The 22,499-nt window shown below is 36.3% G+C and overlaps 1 protein-coding gene across 1 annotated transcript; it reads left to right on the top strand.

Annotated features, from left to right (window-relative positions):
- The first annotated feature begins 9,994 nt into the window (after nt 1-9,994).
- On the top strand, nt 9,995-16,246 carry LOC104229812 (dihydrolipoyllysine-residue acetyltransferase component 4 of pyruvate dehydrogenase complex, chloroplastic-like). Its single transcript, XM_009782521.2, is given in 8 exon segments — nt 9,995-10,660; nt 10,663-10,892; nt 11,196-11,387; nt 11,522-11,609; nt 11,691-11,761; nt 11,853-11,936; nt 13,879-14,016; nt 15,948-16,246. Coding segments are annotated over 7 exon segments (1,398 nt in total). The 5' UTR covers nt 9,995-10,032; the 3' UTR covers nt 13,984-14,016; nt 15,948-16,246.
- Nucleotides 16,247-22,499: the final 6,253 nt, after the last annotated feature.

The following is a 22,499-nucleotide window of genomic DNA, read 5'->3' as shown; positions in this document are numbered from 1 at the left end:
GAGGGGGAAAGAAAAGAACAGCCAAGCGGTGTTAGAAAGGAAAATGAAGAAGGAAATTGGGCAAGAAAAGTGAAATTGGGATGATGCTAAATGAACTTGTGACCCTCAAATCCATTCTAGAACCGTTAATTATTGCTAGGGGCATTACACGCATTGTGATATTTCTATCTGATAAATGCCCTAACGCTAGTATATTGGCTTTGTTTTGCTCCTCTTTGTTACTTTCATTGTTATTATAACAGAGGGTGGTTAGTTTGTGGCACTTTGGCGAGTCATCTATACAACACAAGGTCAAAAGAGTAAGGTAAACATGGCTAGTAAAGACTTGGACACTGGAGTGGTAGACCTTCCAAGGGAGATTGTAGAATCAGAATCGAAACTGAAAGAGGAGGTCAGAAGGTTGAGACGTCAGATAGCGAAAATGTATCAGGCCTGGATTAGGGGACACCCTCCACCCTCATTCCCTACCAACTATACAGAAAACCCTATTTCCAATCCACCACTCTCTCAATCCCAGATGCCCAATACCGTTGATCTCTCCCCACAACACACACCAGGCTTCACCCCTTACCACAATTACTCTGGCACTTCAGCCCAAATTTTCCATGCTCCACCAGCCAAAATAATATCATACCCTGCTTCAACATCTGCTCCTATTTTTGTACCCCCTCTACAAGCTACCCTTCACCAACCCTCTAATGAGCCCGCATTCTAAGCTCCAGATACCCAATACTATGCCCCGGAACCCACCTTCAAAGTCCCAGATCCTTACTCCTACACTCCCCACTTTGAGCCTCATGTTGAAACTGAGAAACCACCCAAGAACACGGAGCAAGAGGAGATGTTTAAGAAAGTAAAGAGCCTGGATCAATCATTGAGAAATATGCAACGGTTAGGAAGCCAGGTGAGTGTGGTTTATAAGGATTTGTATTTGTTCCCTGATGTCCAATTGCCTATCGGGTTCAAGATGCCCAAGTTTGGCTTATATGATGGACATGGGGATCCTGTAGCCCATCTGAGAGGTTATTGTAGAAAGATGAGAGGTGCCGGGGGAAAAGACGAATTACTGATGGCGTACTTCAGCCAGAGTCTGAGTGGGGTAGCTCTAGAATGGTACACCCGCCAGGACGCTAGCAGATGGTACACATGGGACGATATGGCTCAGGCCTTTGCCCGGCATTTTCAGTACAACATAGACATTGTCCCGGATCGCCTGTCCCTAACCAAGGTAGAAAAGAAGCCTAGTTAAAGCTTTAGAGAATATGGGTTCCGATGGAAGGAGCAAGTTGCACGGGTCAATCCTCCGATGGAAGAAGATGAGATGGTTGAATACTTTCTTCAAGCCCTAGAGCCTACTTACTTCGACCATTTGATCTCAGCCATTGGTAATCCTTTCAATGATATGGTAAAGATTGGAGAAATGGTGGAAGGGGGATTGAAGTCAAGCAAGATCATGAGATATCCTGCCTTAAAAGCCACAATACAGGCAATTCAGCATGACACAGGAAGCTTGTTGGGTCAGAAGGAACATGATGATGTTGCCATAGTTGTCTCAGGATCACGACATAGCCCAACGGGTCCGCCTCACCAATATGCTCAGCCTCGACCCCGACCCCAACTCCAAACCTATCCTCGAGCTCCACATAATCCACCTCAGTATTATCCTCTGAATAACGTCTAGTCATTTGTTCAACTACTAGGTCACTCCTTATGGCGAGCATCAGCACTGCATAATACTCTTTCACCTTCACAATATTTTTGAGCACCCAACAACCATAGGAAACATGGGCATAGAGGGGAACAAAGGCAAATAAATAGTTTCACGCCAATCGGAGAATCCTACACAAGTTTGTTTGAAAAGTTAAAACAATTTGGCCTAATTGAGCCGCTCCTCGGCTATACCCTGGACCCATATGCAAAAGGTTTTGATCCTACTGTACGGTGCATGTACCACTCTAATGTCCAAGGGCATAGCATTGAAGATTGTCGTGCTTTGAAAATGGAGATAGAAAGAATGATTCAAGAAGGGATAATTGTGGTCCATGACAGTGACACCCAGAACATTGCACAGAATCCTTTACCTTCACATGATGATGTACACTTTGTGGGAAAGATGCGTGATGACAGGGAGTATAAGAATCCTCTTGGGTACTTGCTGACTAAAGTTAATGATATTGGAATTGGTGAAGGTCCCAGTAATTTTGATGTGCAACCTAGTGGCTAAGATGTCGAACTTGGTAATTGGAAAAACGCTCCTTTCTTGGCTAGCCAGGGAGGAGTTTTGGTGGTTTATTTTGTTGTCATTTCTGTTTGTCCGAGTTATTTCAGGGTTATAATCTGGATATTGTCTTGTGGCCCAAACTCTTCTTCTTCTCATTTTGTCTAGTTCGTTTAGTTGTAGTAACTCATCTAGTGTTATTTAGGATTGTTCCAGGGTTGTAACCCACGTCTATTTTGCTTGTCCTGTTCAAACCCTTTTCATCATCTGTCTAATGCAATCTCCTATTTTCTGTTAGTTCTAGTCAGTTTTTGTTTAGGTCATTTTCCTTTTATAGTTCTTTTCATGCCGATTCTAGTGACATGACATGCATGCATAATTCTTAGCCTGATCTTGAAAGTTAGTCCAATCATGAAGCAATGGCACAGTTTTGAATATGATAAAAGGATGCGTTTGAGGAAACAATTAAAGATTCACACATTCTAAAATGACCTGAACTTTGAATTGAGTGAAATTGAGGCAATAACTCTGGGAAATCAAAAGGTTGATAAGAACATACAACAAGGAAAAATCTCTCAAGCAGTTTGAGGTAAATCAGTCAGTGCTGAAATGCATTCTTCCACATCAAGATAAGGTTGAGTCAAGTCTGTTTCGAACTGGCAAGGGTCATTCATTGGGACAAAGGTATTGCACATTGACACTTATTGTTTGTGTTGATGCCATCAATAGATACTATGTGTGATTTGTTTGCTTATCTTCAATTGCATGTTTGTACTTGGCAATTTTGAGTTTGGTATGACAAAGGCATTTTATTCTGCTACCCAAACACTTTTATCCTTTGCTATCCATTTTGAGCCCTAATTTTTTGTTTCATACCCCTCTTTTGGAATCAGAAATAGAGTTAGGAACTAGAAAAGAGAAAAAGAAAAAAAACAAAAAAGGAGAAAAGAAAAAAAAAGAAAAAAAAAACAACGTTGTCGTTTGAACTACGTTCAACCTGTTTCTTGATACCTCAAGATACGTAGGCAGCCTTACGGTTCGGTCGCACCAATTAAAATATTTCATAATCCCACAAAGTCAAGAGTGGGGCAGTCTTTCTTAGAAATTTTCATCAAAGCAAAAATCCCATAAAAAAATCCCCAGACTCCAGAAACTGTGGCAGAAGTTTTAATTTTTGCTAAAAGATCTGATTCCAAAAGTTGTAAATTTGAACCCTTTCATCTTAAATTATTTTGAGCCTTCATGCCACCCTTTCTTTCCAACCCTGTCCAAAAGACTACATTACGGTCCAAAGAAAGACCTTCCGACCAATCTTTGAGGATGCCAAATCAAGTGTGTGGTAAAAGTATGATCTTCTTATATCATGGGTAATACCTTGTTCTCATCGCAAAGAAAGAAAATGATAAATGAGAGAATCTTATCGGTGAAAACCCTCATGGGCACCTTAAGGCGACGGTGAGTTGAGAAAAAGAGCAAAATGAGAGAGGCTTGATGGTGAAAACCCTTCAGGGCACTACAAGTCGACTGAGGATTGTGGATCAAATGGGACAATTGGAGTGCCGAACCCCAGTTTCACAGCTTAGAGGCACAACAAGAATTGAACATTAGACTTGCTTAATAGATCAGGCCGCTTAATCCAGAATGCATGCCATGGTCAGTGGAGATGACCTTCAAATTAGGTTAGTTTTTCTTTGTTCTTTTTCCTGAGTAAAAATATTTTCTTGTTAGATACCATCTCTTCTCGTTTTTCCCTTATTTTGTTCCTCTTGTTTTATTTGAGTCCCTTTTGAGCCTGTTTTTGTTGAAACAAGTGAGAAATGACTTTAAAATTTGCTACCAGATTTTTAATCACAAAGCCGAGTCTGGCAAGCACATCAAAGAGGCATAAGTCGGGAAAGAACAATATGCGCACTGAGTTGGTAACAATCAACATGCTTTGGGATTCATGTGAAATGAAAAAGTTTGGTAAATCAATTCATGAGCAAAATGCAATAGATAGAGGATATTGGGATCGAATGGAGCAGAGGTGTTTTCTGTGATAAGGGTTGAAAGAAAATGAGTAGTCGGTAACAAGCAAGGTCTTCCAAGTTGAAATTAAAGTTATCTTGGCAAGTGCAGAAGCAGCCACCTTCAAGGTCAAGGCCACAAACTAACTACCGTATTTTAAACTCACAAGTTTTCTTTGTCTGAAACAGGGATGAAGGCTATCTTCATAACAAAGCTTGAATTTTTCAGGTGTAAGGCCCCAATTCTGCTTGCGCAAAGGCTATTGAGAGGATCACACATCACCCCTAGGAGATGCACTTCCTAGTCTGGGTATTTCAAGTTATATTTTTATTTTTAGGAGGCGCACTTCCTAATATTGGTCATTTAAATTCATCCATATGAGGCGCACGTCCTAGTTGGAGTCATTGAAGTTTTACCCATTAGGAGACGCACTTCCTAATAAGGGTCTTTCAGATTATACTTGTTAGGAGACACACTTCCTAGCTTTGGTCATTTAAGTTCATTCCTAGGAGACACACTTCCTAGTTTGAGCCATTGAAGTTTTACCCCTAGGAGACGCACTTCCTAAATTGAGATTTTACCCCTAAGAGACGCATTTCCTAGTTTAGGTCATTTAAGTTTATTCCTAGGAGACGCACTTCCTAGTCTGGGTCTTTCAGGTTATATTTTTGTTTTAGGAGACGCACTTCCTAGTTGAGTCGTTTGAGTTCATCCCTAGGAGACGCACTTCCTAGTTTTAGGTCATTGAAGTTTCACCCCTAGGAGACGCACTTCCTAGTTTTGGGTCATTTAAGTTTACCCCTAGGAGACACACTTCCTAGTTTGAGTCATTAAAGTTTTACCCCTAGGAGATGCACTTCCTAGTCTGGGTCTTTCAGTTGATATTTTTGTTTTACGAGACGCACTTCCAAAATTGAGATTTTACCCCTAGGAGATGCACTTCCTAGTTTGAGTCATTCAAGTTTTACCCCTAGGAGACGCACCTCCTAGTTTTGGTTCATTCAAGTTTTATCCCTAGGAGACGCACTTTCTATTTTCAGTCATTCGAGTTTTATCCTAGGAGACGCACTTCCTAGTTTGGTTCATTCAAGTTTCACCCCTAGGATACACACTTCCTAGTTTGAGTTATTCAAGTTTTACCCCTAGGAGACGCACTTTCTAGTTTTGGTTCATTCAAGTTTCACCCCTAGGAGACGCACTTCCTAGTTTGGGTCATTCAGGTTTTATTATTAGCAGACGCATTTGCTAGTCAAAGTTTCTTGGTTTTACTCACAGGAGACGCACACCTAGTCAAGTCTTTAGTTTACTCTCATCATTGCATCAATAGCATAGGTGATTTACAGTTTTGCTAACAACTCACAAATCTTCCTAATGCAAACTGGGGCAGAAAATTTTGTTTGTTTTGTTGTTTTGATTGCAGGCGCCCACTTGGATAACAAAGGAATACAGTTCAAGTTTTAGCAATCAGGCGCCCACCTGGAGAACAAGGGAAGTCATTTAAAAGTCCAATTCAAGTTAGAAGTAGCAGAAGATCGCAGCAAGAATGCGAGTCAACAGTCCGAGATGATCAACAGAAGTAATCTCAATCCAGAATAAAAAAGAAAACAAGAAATAAAGAAGAAAAAGAAAAGGGAAGTGAATCCAAAATGCAGAAGCTGAGACAAGAGGTGGATTGCTTAAGACATGACTAAAGTCACAAGCATGGTGTGTCCGGTTTTGATCCGAAAAGCTGAAGAAGAATGAACTAGCACCTGCAACTAGCAAGTGTCAAGGTTCAAATCTAAAGTCAGCATGAAGAACCATTCAAGACTCAAGATCAAGCTTCAGAAGACTTATAGATAGGAATCTTGTAACTCATAGTTGACAGACTTAGTTAGTATTTTTAATTTTTTTTATTTTGATGTAATAACAGGACCGCGGACCGGAACCTCGACAGAACGACACCTCAATCGGCTCTCCACCTCGGTATACTCCATCACTATTCCTACTTCTGAACTACACATGACCTGATTCCTTTATAGCCAAGGATATGTAGGCAGCTCAGATACTAGGGCTCGGTCACATTCTCCTTCCTCTTAGTTTTTTGTCTCCCTAAATAAGGGTCGGGTCAAAAAACATGTCTAATCGTTCTTTGTCTGAAAATACTTCGTATTTCCAGTCAAAGAAGGGCAGTTGTAGACATATGATTTATGATCCTCCCCAAGATATTACATATTTTAGTATTTACATATTTAGTTTAGGCCTAATATCGCTATTTCAATTAATTGTGACTCTTTTACTTCATTTGTCACAAAATGAAAATTACAAAAAAAAAGATATATTTTCTTTATTTAGGTAATTGATATTTTATCTTGTTACTTTCAATTTATTTACCTTTCATAAAATTTAAAAATACAAAAATAATTTTATTTGTTACCTCAATGTGTAATTTTAGTATTTTTGCATTATAATTATTTACTTAACTGGCATGAATTAGTAATAGTTGTATTTTTAATTTGTTCTTTAGAAAAGAAGAAAAAAAAAATTAATTTTAAGATGGACATGGTTTTGGTTTTAAAATCAAAAGAAGGTCCAAGAGAGGGTCATTCTTAGACAAAAGTTGGCCCAAAAATTTGGCCAAACCCAATTTCTTTCTTCTCTAACCCATAAGCCCATACCCCCCAACTAAAAACCCCTTGATCTCACATTTAAAAAAAATCCCTACCTAAAAAAAGAAGAGACCAGTCGCAGAACTCAGGGTACACCCATGCTGCCTTCTTCTTCTTCATCTTCATCTAGACACTACAACAAAAAGCCCTAGAACCCCATTTTCCAGCCATCACCCCACTCCCTCCTCTCAAAATCCGCCGCTCCCTCACTTCAAAAACACCAACGAGAAGAGAGCAATCCCAACGAACGACCATGCTCTCCATCTCCATATTCAACCGAACCCCTCCCTTACCCAAGAAAACCGCCGGAAATCAGCCTCACTCCATCATTCTCGCCGTCGGTCACTCTTCAACCAACGACCCCTGATCTCCATCTCCTCCATGCCCAGCAACAAAACCAAATCAGCCAAGACCTCACCTTCTTCACCTTTCAAAATCGCTGGCGAACACCCTCAACGGACCAGCGGCTCCTCTTAGTTCCCTCATCTCTCATTAACACACACACACGCACATTATCGAAAAAACAGAGGCAGGGATCGGGAAAACGGGACAGAATCTAGGAACGAGAAAAAATGAAAATAGTTTGAAATTAGTTCTGGGTTTTCAAGTTTCTTTTGAGTTTAAAATCAAGGTTGTTGCTGGAATTTCAGCTCTTTTTTGATGTTTCTGTTGCTGATTTTTCGTTTATTTGGAAACCGAACTTCATTCTTCTTCTTCTTCAGGCCCTTGTTTGGTGGTCGTTACTCTGCTGTTTGTTGGTTTTAGTTTAATCCGAGGTTGGTTTGAGGTCGTCATTGTCCATCGAGGTTTTGAATTGCGGTTCGTGGTTTCAAATCGAGTCTGACTACCATTTCGAGTTTGGTCGTAGCAGTTGGGTTCATTTGCTCGTGTAACTGCTGAAATTTCTTATCGATATAAACTCCATTTTGCAGGTCCATCTCGTCCCCTCTTATTTGTTATGCGTGTTGTTAATTTTCATGCGTTATGATTGAATTACGTGATAACGGCCTAATATTTCTGGTTGGACATTGAAATTGCTTGAATGCATATGGGTTAACATGAATTGGGGGACAGGGAAAAATCGAGCTCATTAGTATTTAATTCACGCCGTTCTTCATAATTAGAAATTAAATGAAGAAGCATGTGCTGAATTGTTCTTCTTAGTTTTACTTTATTTATTTTATCACTTACCCGCTACGAGCATGGTTAGGCCGACCACTTGGGTAGGCAAACTTTAGGATTTTTGTTAATTTTGAGGCGAGAGGTCATTCCCTTAGTTAAATTTATCCGGGGAATGCCCCGAAGGATTTGTATATATTTTATTCCGGGGTATGCCCCGAAGTGAATGTAAATGGAGGCCAAAAGTAGAAACTTGTAGTATTTTTATTTTATTTTCATTTTTCTTTTTCTTTTATTAGGTGGGGACGACCTCGAGTTTCGTGTGTGTTTATTTTGCTTTTCTGTGATTTTACTCAAACTTGAACATTTTAAAAGCCGACTAGATCAAGTATGCAACCGTGACTTTCACGGGACTTGGGGAGTGCCTAACACCTTCTCCCCGAGTCAAATGAACCCCCTTACCCGAATCTCCGGTGCAGACTTAGTTTTGGAGTCTCAAGTGTTTTGAAAGGAGAAAAATTATTTTTAGAAAAAACGGTGAGCTGACACACCGAAATCAAATGTTAGGCGGCGACTCTGAGTTAATCCTTTTGAACATAATTTTGTCACTTTCAAAATTGAAAAACTCTTTCGAGCTTTGCGAAATCTTTTTATTTATTTAAGCGGATTAAGTGAGGTCGTGAAAAAAGGGGTGTGACAGTTAGCACTCGTTAAAGAAGGGTAGGAGGTTAAATACAAGAAGGGGGCACTGATTGTAATCATCTTTGGGAAATTATGTATTCTATCAATAGATCATATTCTTCTTCTTCAACTCTTATTCCTCAGTTCAATTGTGCACATATGTTCAAGGATTGTTCATCATCCCAATCCTTTAGGACTGCACTAATTATGTTCTTCAGTGAGCACGTAACAGTGAGTTGTTGAAGCCAAATAAATTGTTCTTTAAAATATTTTTTTCAAATAATTCTTATTTTAAAATTTATTTTGCATATAATTTTTCTGTAATTTTTTCCACCAAGCTTGGACCAATATGAATGCGCATTCGCCTATGTTGTATTATCATTGGTATTATCATTAGTTGTTATGACGATCATAATCGGACACAAAATAGACAAATACGCCACAAAATAGATTTTAACACTACTTTTATTGGCGACTATTGAGGTCGTCACAGAAATATAGGCAGCAACTCCAAATGGTGTCATATAACACTACTTTTGGTGGCAACTGTGAAGTCGTAGCGAATGTTACAAGTGAGTGCGCGTAGACTGTTACTATGAAAATATTCCCTACCAAAGTGTTCTCGTTGGGTTGGTTTGATGTCAATTGACTTGAGTCTTGGGGTTTGCTCCCTTTTAAGGTCTCAAGTTCAAAACTCACTAGGTGCAAACCCTTTTTAAGGGCCATCAGATTAGGTAAAACCTGAATTAACCGTGGTGCACTTGCGGGAAACTCCTTGCCGAGGGCATGTGCACCCCCGAAATTAGTCGGGTCTCTTAGAGACTCGGACACCCGGTGCAAATAAAAAAAAGTGTTCTCGTTGTCAATTGTCCCACCATAGCCTTTGATAGTAGGTATGAAACTCATGAATGAAAAATTCAACTTGAAATGCAGCAAAAGTAAATTACAAAAAAGAAAATGAAAGTCACGCAACTCCAAAATAATTTTTTTAAAAGATTTCTATAAATTAAAGAAAAAATTCACATCCAAGAATATACTCCCTCTGTCTAATATAATGTATCGTATTTCTTTTTTATACGTCCGTTAAAAAATATTAATTAAGAAAGGGATTGGACTATTCTATCATTATTTATGTCTTAAAATATAATATCTTTTTATTGAATATTTATTCTATTTATATGTTATTTCCTCGAGAATAATTATTACTAAGATTAAAAAAGAAAAAAAATATTAATTTTATCTTGAACAAATATTTTGAGATAACTTAAAAAATGTTAATCCGCCCCTTTCTTCTTTCTCTTCTTCACATATAAGAGCTTAACTAATTAATTCCTCTAAATCACTTCGGCAGTTCCAATAATGGCGTCGCTTCTCCAATCCAAGTCGCCAGCTCTCTCATTCTCCTCCACAATCTCTTCTCCTTCTTCCCTCCGATCTTCCGCGGCGGCGACGGCGGCGGCATTCCCTCGCCAATACAAACTCCCCGTTGTCCAATCGAAGATCCGTGAGATTTTCATGCCCGCTCTCAGTTCTACCATGACCGAAGGCAAAATTGTCTCCTGGACTAAGTCCGAGGGTGACGTACTCTCCAAAGGAGAATCTGTTGTGGTCGTTGAATCTGATAAAGCTGACATGGATGTAGAGACATTCTACGGTGGCATTCTCGCTGCTATCGTTGTCAATGAGGGCGAAACCGCTCCTGTTGGCGCTCCTATTGGGCTATTAGCTGAGACTGAAGATGAAATTGCCGAAGCCAAGGTTAGAGCCAAAGGCCAATCCGAACTAGAAACCTCTCCTGCTGCTACCACTACCAGTGATGCTGCCGCTGCTGCCCCCAAAGTTGCTCCGCCTCATGGACAGATTAAGATTGTCGCCACGCCTTATGCGAAGAAGTTAGCGAAGCAGCACAAAGTTGATATCAATAAAGTGACTGGGACGGGGGCATTTGGAAGGATTACACCGGAGGATGTTGAGAAGGCTGCGGGATTACTCCTAAAAGCAACCCCGCTGCCACTGCAGTAGCTGCTCCGATCCCAGCTGCGGCTGCTCCTGCAAAAGCGTCTCCAACTAGCTTTCCTGACATTCCAGGGTCGACCGTTGTTCCTTTCACCACAATGCAAATTGCAGTATCAAAGAATATGATGGAGAGCCTCTCTGTTCCCACATTCCGTGTTGGATATCCAGTTAGTACCAACGCCCTTGATGCGCTGTATGAAAAGGTAAGTTCATCTATAGTCAAACCTCTCTATAACAACTTTATTTATACTATAAATTTTTTTGCTGATATAGTGAGTTACTGTTATAAATGACATATTATAATATGGCATAAAAATCGGTTCGGAAAAAACTTACCTTTTATAGTGTGGTTATTATATAGAGATGCTGTTATAGAGAGGTCTGACTGTATTATGTTGATGCATCAAATGCTGTGGTGGGAATTTCATAGAAATGGCAAATGAACTGATACCTATTTGCATTTACATTCTGGGGCTTGACATGCTTTGAAATTCAATTAATAACAGGTTAAGCCAAAAGGTGTTACAATGACTGCACTGTTAGCTAAAGCTGCAGCAATGGCCCTGGCTCAACATCCTGTTGTGAACGCCACTTGTAAAGACGGAAAGAGCTTTACATATAATAGCAGTATAAATATTGCTGTTGCTGTGGCAATTAATGGTGGATTGATCACCCCAGTGCTTCAGGATGCTGACAAGGTAGCGTAATTACATTCTCTATTTCTAAATGAAGCAACATTTTCTTCACATGGGTTGGTTCTATTCACAAGTGAGCTCGAGAAATATGTAAAGTTTAGTGATATAATGCTTATCGTTTTGTTACTTTGATGTAGTTGGATCTTTATCTATTGTCTCAAAAGTGGAAGGAATTGGTAGACAAGGCTAGGGCGAAGCAACTTCAGCCACACGAGTACAATTCAGGTAACAATTTGCTTTATTTGATTTGTTTGTCTTTAAATGTGTAACTCTTTGAGTACTGACATCGAAAAGTTTTGTTTTCAGGGACTTTCACGTTGTCCAACTTAGGCATGTTTGGTGTGGACAGATTTGATGCTATTCTTCCTCCCGGCCAGGTTAGAAATTAGATTAGCATTTTCTTCTCTGTTTACAAGTCATTCAGTTCTTAGGAAGTAGCAAATATTCTGAAACTGGGATAATGTTCAGGGGGCTGTTATGGCTGTTGGAGCATCAAAACCAACTGTTGTCTCTGACTCTGAAGGTTTCTTCTCTGTCAAAAACAAGATGCTGGTATGTCTTGTATCCAGTTCCTGTGTTCAAGCTGTTTGTTTCTTCCTCTCTTTTGTTGGTCGGGTTAGAGAGTGTTTAGTTGGAGGAGATGGAAAATCAAAAACAAGTTTTAGTTATATAAATGCTCCTCTCTTATTTTATATAAGTTTCTTGCATAACTTGCATGACCCATCACAAAAACTAAATTTGTTTAGTTTTGATCTAAATTGTGGTGAAAGCCATTATTATATTTTCCCCTTGAATGATGAAAGATTGAAAACAGAACGTATTACATCCACCATCTGCCTATTGAGATCTAAGAAGCCTTGGCCTTCCTTCAGGTGATTGCAATAGAAAATCCTGTTACTTGTTTTTCTTCAACGTTTGGCAGCTTTGAGAGGATTTTAATAATAACTGCTTTATCCTTGTATTTCTTTCTTCTATTATGGGTCTCATATCTTGTTTCATTATTTAAATTCTTTTTCAATAAACTTCATTCGTTTGTCTTGTATATTGTTTCCACTTGTTAACTTCTAATTAAAATTCTGATTCTCTGAAAATCAAACATTGAGTTTATGAAATACGGAAGTGTTATCAATGAGATATCCTCAAAGATCTATTACCCACATTCATCCAGACATAGCCCTGCTTTTCTTCTACTTCATTAGTTCATTCCTGTTCTTATCTGTTGCATTACATAGTTGTCCTGCATGAGTTTTAAAAGGGCGTTCAGGGAGGTCTATAACGTTCTTGGGCTACTCCACTCATAGTCTAAATGTGTTTAGTAGAGTGCTCAGATTTTTTCACTAATTCCTTTAATTATCTTGTGATCATGGTCCATGGTATTCTCCGCATTTGTGTAAATATATGATCAGTTCCTGTACATGTGAAATCGGTGGCCTTATGATTGCATAATTTATTACAACAACTATGTCTCAGCTCCAAACAAGTTGGGGTCAGCGATATGGATCATCACTTCTTTCTTTAAGCTCAACTCATATCATCGTCATTACAAAAACAAAATAAAAGTGAAAGTGAAAAATAATATATATATATATATATATATATCTATAAATTCAAAATTATATATATATATATATAGGGTTTTGCTAACCTACTACATAGTTGTAGTAGGTTAGCATTGTATGCATATTTTAGTTTTCAAGTTTTAGGAATCTATTATTTGCTCTCACATTTTAGCTCCTTTGAGGAGGTTCTATTTATCCCTTATGTGGTGTCTGAACGCTATTTGCACCTTCTATTTCATGTGGTCATTTCTGATATAATCCAATGTTGTATCATCATGCATCCATCTTAACATTAATTTCTACAATACTCACCTGTAGTAAGTGATGGCCATTAGAGGTGAGAAAGATACTCCCATATAGTATTGGTATGTAGATAATGCCTCTCATTTGGAGAGGTATTTTCATATCGTATGGCATTCCTGTTGCATTTTCTCAATTTTGGTCATACTATTTTCAGTTATATATGTTACCTATTCTTCTATCTTTTGAAATGGCGGAGTCTAGATATTTGAATCGTCATCGATTAGACATCTAGTCCTGTCTAATTACACTTTCGGCTCATCCTGTATATACATAAAGCTAGAAGATGTAGTCTTGTTAGTTCACCGATCTACTTGCATCATCAGACCATTTATTAATTGGTTATTCCTTGTGCTTGTCCTTTCCATGTACATTTCTTGGATGAGTCCTATATCTCGAACGAGCTACAAACTTAGGAATGAGCGTAATGATATTTGGCTCTTTGGTACAGTCCAATTTTATGCTGGCTCCAACCGTTTTCTGTCTATTTCTTTGTGTACCGTGTTGCTTGAAAGAGAGTACAACTACTGATATTGTAAAGTAAAGACATGGCTTTGAAGCTTAACCGATGCCCTGCTAGTATAAAATTGCATGACATAACGTTCTTAACCTAACCTCCTTATTATGTTATACAGGTGAATGTCACGGCAGATCACCGGATTATTTATGGTGCTGACTTGGCAGCCTTCCTTCAAACATTCTCAAAGATTGTTGAGAACCCAGAGAGCTTGACAATGTAGATATAGAGATGGATAAAAAAAGATTAATATAAGGTAAGATTTTAATTCTTATTCTTCTTTTTTTCATCTGATTGATAAAATCATCTGCCGTTTCAATCAATAGCTTCTGACCGTTTTCTGCTATGTTGTACTAAAACTTTCCTGTAGTGCAGAGAGAATAGAAATTTTTTGGAATGAAACAGTAATATTTTTCCCCCCATTTTGCTGATTTTTGGATACTTTTGCTTTTTGCAAATTTGGAATATTAAACATGTTTAGTGACTTAATCAAACCGGTAACAGTAGTGTGGCTAGATTTAACCTCATTCTATTTATCGAGTTGGCAGGTGACTGACGAAAACTGATGTTCATATTTTGAAATTATAAGTATTGACGAAAACTAATAGCATTCGAGGATTGATTTATTCCAGTGAATAGAACAGGCAATGAAGGGTGTTTTTGCTACGAAGGAAAATGTTTTCCATGAAAAATGCTTTCCCAGAAAATGAGTGGTTTTGTCACTTATTTTCCCTTGTTTGGTTGGTGAGTGAAAAAAAAATTCCGGAAAATATTTTCTAGTTAAAATATTTTTAGGAAAAGAATTTTTTATGCTACTCTCCTCAACTCACCTTGCTCCAAAATCCCTATATTTCCTATACTCCTTCCCCCTCCCCCCCTCCCCCCCTCTCCCGACTCTATTTTCTTCAAAAATTTAAATATTCTTTTCAAAATTCACACAAATCTAAAGGAACTAATGTGCTACTTTACTTTTTCACACAAGCATAACGTTGAAATTTGGGCTCGATATCTAAAAAGAAAATATTTTATTTTGGGGTGGGTAGGGTGTAGGGGTAGGGTTTGGGGTGCGTGGGTAGGGTTTGGGGTGCGTGGGTAGGGTGGATTGGTGGGGATGGAGAATAGGGTGGAGAACGTTGAAAGAGTTTTTGAAACTGTTTTCCCTTGGAAAATATTTTAAGCCAACAAACATGGGAAAATTCGAAAATATTTTTCCGGAAAATATTTTCCTTCGTAGCAAACACACCTAAAATGTATTAAAAGAAATTCCCATTCAAGTGATTCTAAGCGGATCATGATAATACTAGGTCAAATGCAAAGATTCCTTAGTTAATCTATCTATATCTATATATAAATATAAAGCTGGGAATTGGCCAGCTGATGTAGCATCTCTATATGGCCAGCTTTCATATTTATCTTCTTTCTGGGTTTTTTAGATTTTTCTAATTTTAATACCCAAAAATCATTTTCTACCTAGAACCACTAACGAAACATATGACACTTATGGATAGGAAGATTTCAGTTATGGAATATAAAGAGAGAGTAACTAATTGTGGCAATTAACATTAACAATATGATATCATATCAGTTGCCTTACCGGTTTGTATTTATTTATTATTTATTGTGCAAATAAAGAAAACAATGAAGAATTGTATTAATGGTAATGAATAGTGATAAGAGAACAGTGAAGAATCACAATATAAAAGGTAATCACTTTACTTTGCTGCCTCCAATAATCCGAAGTATATGCAAACTAGGCCATCAAAGGTACTTATCTTTTCTTTCTTTTTTATTTTCCTTTTTCACCTAAATTATCGTTTACCTAATTTTTAGAAGCCCTAATGTCTCTAAAATTATAACATTCAACTTTTCCCTTCTATAATTATTTATTTACCTCTTTTAATATCCATTTGTTAAAAGAAACAACTGTAACGAGGATTCTCCATAATCAAAATCTCATTTTCTCAATATCTTCTAGGGAGAAAATGGAACCAAAGCTGTCAAGGAGAGTATGTAAGACAATGTTAGATCCTCTAGCTTATCATTTTCGACAAATATTTCTAAGGATTGAATATCTAACATCATTAGGTTCTGTGCTCCTTGACTCTTGTTAAAGATCGATATCATTTTCTATCAATAATATTTATTAGTCATATGTAATATTAAAAAAATATATTGCTTCAAATGCAGGGAATTTGTGCTTCTCAAGCTGAAGGTAAAAATATTGACGGGCGCAAATATGGAAACCACAAATAGAAAGTCACGGCCAATTAGAACTTTTCCATAAATTAGTCCACATACACAATGCAAAAGAAATTCAAAGGACCATTTAGGAGGAGAAATGGTTAATATTGTATGCAAACATATGAACTTGTATATGTGAATATTTTTAATGTATTTGTCGTGATGATCAATTTTGATACCCGTTTGATATACTTGTATGTAAATTCAAACAAAGACTTGAATAAATAATTTTTTGGGGTTTATTATGATGAATTTACTTGATACTTATTTAGTAGTATTAATTTACCTTTAGCATAGTATGGATTGTAGATTTGAATGATATATACACAGAAAGAGGAATCTTAATTAAAGATGATTTCACTTGGAAATATGAAAATTTAAATGGATGATATTTTTCTTTATTTTTTTTTTCTTTTGTTGTGTTTTTGTCATGATGGTGCGTGATATTTTTGCTTGACATTTTATAGAAACTAAATTTTGGCACTTTATGGACCCCGAAAGTTTATTTTATGTGTCTTACTATTAGGCATTGAAATCAGTAAATGAGATAGTAGAAATTTATCCTTAATCAAACTGTTTCCCGATTTTATCAATACCAATACTAATATTGTCTTGCTTCATCAGCCTTTAGAAGGCCTCTGGCAAGACGCAACAATAGTACTGACTGAAAAATAGCGTATCATTAATGTGTTACATAGCTTTTTAAAGAAGATTTCATATAATAATTTAAATGAGTTATTATGTCAATAAGATTCAATTGTATTTTTTTTTTTAATTTTTGTTAATAACCGCACGCGAAGCGCGGACCATTACACTAGTATAGATATAAAGTAGGGAATGAAAAAGCTTATGTGACACCTCACTTTAGCCTTCACTCACATTTATCTTTTTTCCTGTTTTTTTTCACCTCATTTTAATATAATATTTAAATACTACACAATGAATTACAGCCTTCTTGATAGCTTCAATAATTTCTATCATAATAAATGAAATAACGAGAGGGAATGAGATGAGGATGCTGAGGTGGATGTGCGGGCATACAAGGATGGACAAGATTAGGAATGAAGATATTCGAGAGAAGGTGGGCGTGGCCCCCTTGGAGGACAAGATGCGGGAAGCAAGACTCAGATGGTTCGGGCACATTCAGAGGAGGAGCACTGATGCACCAGCGAGGAGGTGTGAGCGACTGGCGGCGGTGGGCACGAGGAGAGGTAGAGGGAGGCCTAAGAAGTATTGGGGGAGGTGATCAGGCAGGACATGACACGACTTAGGATTTCTGAGGACATGACCCTTGGCAGGGAATTGTGGAGGTCGAGCATTAAGGTTGTAGGTTAGAGGGTAGTTTGTGAATATTAATACAGCGCACTAGAGTGAGACTAACCATTTAGGAGTTAGTCTTAGGATGCTACTGATCAGCTACTGATGCAGCGCTATATCTATTGGATATTAGTATACCTTACATCCTTTTCTCCATCATTTTCGTATTTCCTATATTTCTTATATTGTTGTTATTTTTATTTTATGTTATGTATTATATGTTTTATTATGAGCCTATTGATAGTACTAATATATTGTCTCTTGTTGCTCTCTTGAGCCGAGGGTCTCCTGGAAACAGCCTCTTTGCCCCTCGGGGTAGGGGTAAGGTCTGCGTACATATTACCCTCCCCAGATCCCACTTGTGGGATTATACTGGGATGTTGTTGTTGTTGTTGAGAGGGAATGAGATCTTTTCGTTACGTTTTTCCCACTTTATTCTTATCATTCACTTCAAAATATATCTGGATAAGAGTATAACAATTTCAATTATTTCAGCACCCTCTTTGACGGTAGGTATGAAACTCATCAATGAAAAACTCAGCTTGAAATGCAGCAAAAGTAAATTACAAGGAAGAAAATGAAAGTCACGCAACTCCAAAATAATTTTTTTAAAAGATTTCTATAAATTAAAGAAAAAATTTACATCTAAGAATATAGTTGAAATTAGGCAAAATACATAAGTTACCCCCGATTTGTGGACCAAATCCCTGTTACATTTTTTACGGACAAGAATTACCTTGCACACTTAACCTTTCTAAAGTGTACAAAAGACACACCGCTTTTTTCTTGACCAGTTTTTAAAAATACGTGTAATGTCACGCACCAATAAGATCGTGATACGTGTCCTAACTCAAAGTAAAAAGAGAAAAATACTAAATTTATACCCCATTGATAATATTTAAAAGGAAAAAGAAAAAGAAGCAAACGTCCCCGTCCCCTGGTGTTCCCCCCTCCCCCTTCCCCTCATTAACTTCCTTCTCTAAACTCCAACAGCCATGACAAATTTACATACCAGAAAAAAATATTCAAATTAATCAACCACCTTCGTATTCATTCAATTGAAGCGCCCAAACTTATCAACATTTGAAATTTCTATTTACCAAAAGCAAAATAAAAATAAAAATCTTCAACTTTAGAATCTATTTCAAGTTGAAAATACAAAAAAAAAAAAAAAAAAAAAAAAAATGAGCACCCTTTCACGAGATCAAGAAACGATTTTTTTATTCGGCCTGGTGCTTCGGAAAAGGAAATGAGGGAAAAGTAAAAAATGATGGTGCTTTAAGTGTTGACCATGGCAGGAGGAATTTCCTCAGTATTCACTGTTTTTTTATTTACAGCTCCGACCTCACAAGAGGAATTGTCTCGGTATCGGGTCCAAATCCCTCAATATACAGGCTTGTAATGTTGCGTTCACTTCCAATTCGGTTAATGACAAAAACGATTTAGCTCTGCAACTTTCTTGGTTTAACCAGGGGCGAAGCTATTTTGGTTGAAGGGTGGTCACTGACCACCCTTCGCAGAAAAATTATACTACGTATAAGGTAAAATATTATTTGTTATTGATTAGAAACAAATTTTGAATACCCTTGCATAACCTACTGACAAAAGGTATTCATATTCTGAACACCCTTATTGAATTTCCTGGCTTCGCCCCTGAATTTAACCATAGTGGAAGGTGGAGAGCTTTAGATGGATCGGTGGTGGGCAGGTGGGTGGGCTACTTTAGAAAAATGAAACAATAAATAAATTGAAAAAGGGAAAAAATCATTTTTAACCGTTGGATAAATTTTATTGGATATGGACAGTCCATATAAAACACCAAATATCCAGGTTTTTATTGTTCAAATGCCTCTCTTTTTTTGTAAATCACGCGCTGTCCACGTAGATAAATAGGTGTCTTAGCTACATTTTAGAAAGGTTAAGTGTATAAGATTGGAATAATTGTATTTTGCCATGAAATTACTGAAATGTAATGTCCAAACAAAAAAGGAAAGAGCCATCAAAATCCATCTCTGTCGTACAGGGTGTTTTCATTGCTGTCGCACTCTATTTCCTTCTCTTTTTCTCCCCTTTCACATTTCCAATTGACTCAAAAAGAAAATTTTAGATATTTTTATAACAAAATTTGAAGCTCTGGAACTTTCTAATGGAACAAATTAAGATCAAAAAAGTAGTTATTAACGGTTTTCATACACTTTCTTTCCCCAAATCAGCGGCCGAGCTGAAGTTCTAATGCTAAGTTCTATAAATTAAATCGTAATAATTTTGACCAAAATTTTGTATTTGTATTAAAAAATCCGTTCAACACAATCAGACATCTCTATAACATCTTTATATAACAGCAATTCACTATAAAATTCAAGTTTTTCTTGAAATTGATTTTTATGTTATGTTATAATCTATTGTCCTTTGTAACAACACTTTATTATAACAGCCAAAAAATATCGGAACAAACGAGGGTGCTATAGAGAAGTTTGACTGTATGTGTAAATAATTTATTCACTCATTAAAGTGCCTTTTTTCATAAAAATTCAAAATTATAAATTCGCTTCTACCCCAACATAACTAAAAAACGCATCAATAATACAATACTCTTTGAATCCGCCTCTGAATGATTATGACTTCTAACTAATCTGATTGTATAAATATTTTTTATATTATCAGCACATAAAACTTAAACTCTTGAAAATATCATAAGAATTTAAGACGAACAACATGGCAATTGAAGGTCTTTTTCCAAGTACAATTAGTGATTTGACTGTTCAAAGTATCTCTTCAATGAGCAGTCGGCAACGTAGAAATGTCTAAGATTAACTTGACTTTCAATATAAAAATTATTGCTTTTTATAATTGTCTGGTATCCCAGAATCATTAATACGATAATTCAGATTCAAGTCACGTATAGGTGTGCGTCTCATGTCAACATTTATTTTTCATTACTACACTCAATCCTACTCTTATGGTTAAGGATAGCTAGAGGGGTTCATCCCATAGGCGAAGCCACAATGTCGATTACGGGTTCGATCGAACCTAGTAATTTTGGTTCAAATCATGTATTATCGTAAAATTTTCACTAAATATATGTAAATTATTTGTTTGAAACCCGGTAATTTAAAAGGGTTAGAATCCCGAACCTATAAGTTTGAAATTCTGGTTTCGCCTCTGGTTCATCCATCCACTGTACTTTCGACAGGTAAGCAATTTCAAATTTATTAGCAGAGCGGAGATAAAAGTCAAGCTACGGGTTCAGGCGAAATTAGTATCTTTTGCTTAAACAATATATTTGTGTTAAGAGATTTATTAAATATGTGTACATTTAAATTTAGAACTCACTACTTACAAATCATCATTCTAGAATCCAGAACCCATTCGACTTTATTTTTTTTACTTAATAGTATGGTTCCCTTTATTGAATTCCTTTAATATTCTAGTCAATCATGATTCATGTGTGCATGTACACATACGCGTAAAGGTGTAAATTAATGACAGAAACAAGACAAAAAAAAAAATACTATGAAAAAAAAAAAAAATCAAAAGTCAAACATCCCTTTAATTGAACTTTAAATATGGATTTTTCTCTCAATATTATGCTAAAATACAACAATATAATAAGTTTACTATACTTGATTAGATGCAATATTAGAACACAATGTCAATAGAAGTATTTTTGTAAGACACAAAAATACGCATATCCTATTTGGCAAGAATTGAATGAAATATTCCAGAACCTTGTTTCTTTTTTTCAATTTTATAACCATTAACAATCAATTCACATAAAAAGAAAAAAGAAGAAATTTATAAAGGATATTAATAATCAGCCAATGCAACGGGGGAATTGAAAATATCCATACCGATATTTCTTACCTAATAATCTTTAATAAGAACCGAGTATTCTATCCATCTAAACTCAAGCGAATTACAAGAACGAAAAAATGATACTCTATAGCCGCTTTTAAAATAATAGTTTAAAAAAAATATTTTTTGTATATGTATATATACATTATGTATGTTACATATAAAAATTATACAAATTTTATGCACTTTTTCGACTATTGACTGTAAATAGTTTCTAGAGCGAGGTAAAAGTAATAATACCCCTTATAAGAAATCACTTCATATGTAGTGGAATGACACCAGATAGTCACTTTTAAGTATATTGTTTAAAATATATCCACATTTTACAATGTATTTAAAGATTAGTCAATTTCGCTCAAACTTGACGGCGTCTTATTAAACCTCGAACTTCAAACTTTAGGACATCGTGTCCTAAAGTTCGAAAATTGTGTCCGAAAGCTCGAATCTTATATCTAGAATTTTAAATTAGTAGTTCAGAAATTCAGAAAACTTAGTCCTGATTTACGAATTAGCCGCTCAAAAATTCAGGACACTAATCCGGGTATGCCATAATAATTACATATTTTTCCTTTAGTGACTTGGCACTAGTCTCCTTCAATCAAGGCGTCAAGCCAGCCAAGTGGTGTCTTGTGTAAAGTGACTTCTTTAATTAAATTAAATGATAGTTTTTTTTTTTTTAATTTTTATATTGATAGGTTAGTATAAGGTTTGGATCATGTTCCTTAGCACTCCACCCCAGACCATAGTACATACAAATTTATTTTGAAAATTATTCCAATTATCCTTCATGTACGATCTTGTTACAATGGTCAAGGTAAATAATCCCAAATTGATTGAACTTGTTCTATCAATTAAATCCTTCATATTACTTGTGTTAGTATTATCAATTGAATTTGATAATATACAGCAGAAAGATATAATCGATGATATCTTTTTATCCATCTACTTTTCTTATAACATGGGCAACGAATTTTTTTTATAAAAAAATAGTTTGCCTTTTACTTTTTGATTTTTTATTATTGCATTTTTAAGATAATATATTTATTTAAAAATAAAACAAAGAAAAGAAGTATGCAATAAAATATGATTGGTAGTTGAGGATATTATTTAATAATTAAAATGAGTTAGGTGGAGGAGCAAATTTAATTATTTAATGGTCCTTGTGGCATTCGTTCAAAATAAAATATTTTTGTATAGTATGTTCTTTAATTTATTTAGTATCCACTTTTCTTTTATTAAATTGAAAAGGGAGATTTGAAAAATCAAAATAAACACATATGAAGGTGCCAGGAAGCTAACCTATCACCGACGTTTCCCTTTGCCCAA

The sequence above is a fragment of the Nicotiana sylvestris genome, chromosome 5 (assembly GCF_000393655.2).
Source record: "Nicotiana sylvestris chromosome 5, ASM39365v2, whole genome shotgun sequence".
NCBI classification, from domain to species: Eukaryota; Viridiplantae; Streptophyta; class Magnoliopsida; order Solanales; family Solanaceae; genus Nicotiana; species Nicotiana sylvestris.
The sequence above is the reverse complement of the archived record's forward strand: the minus strand, read 5'-3'. Positions and strand labels throughout refer to the sequence as shown.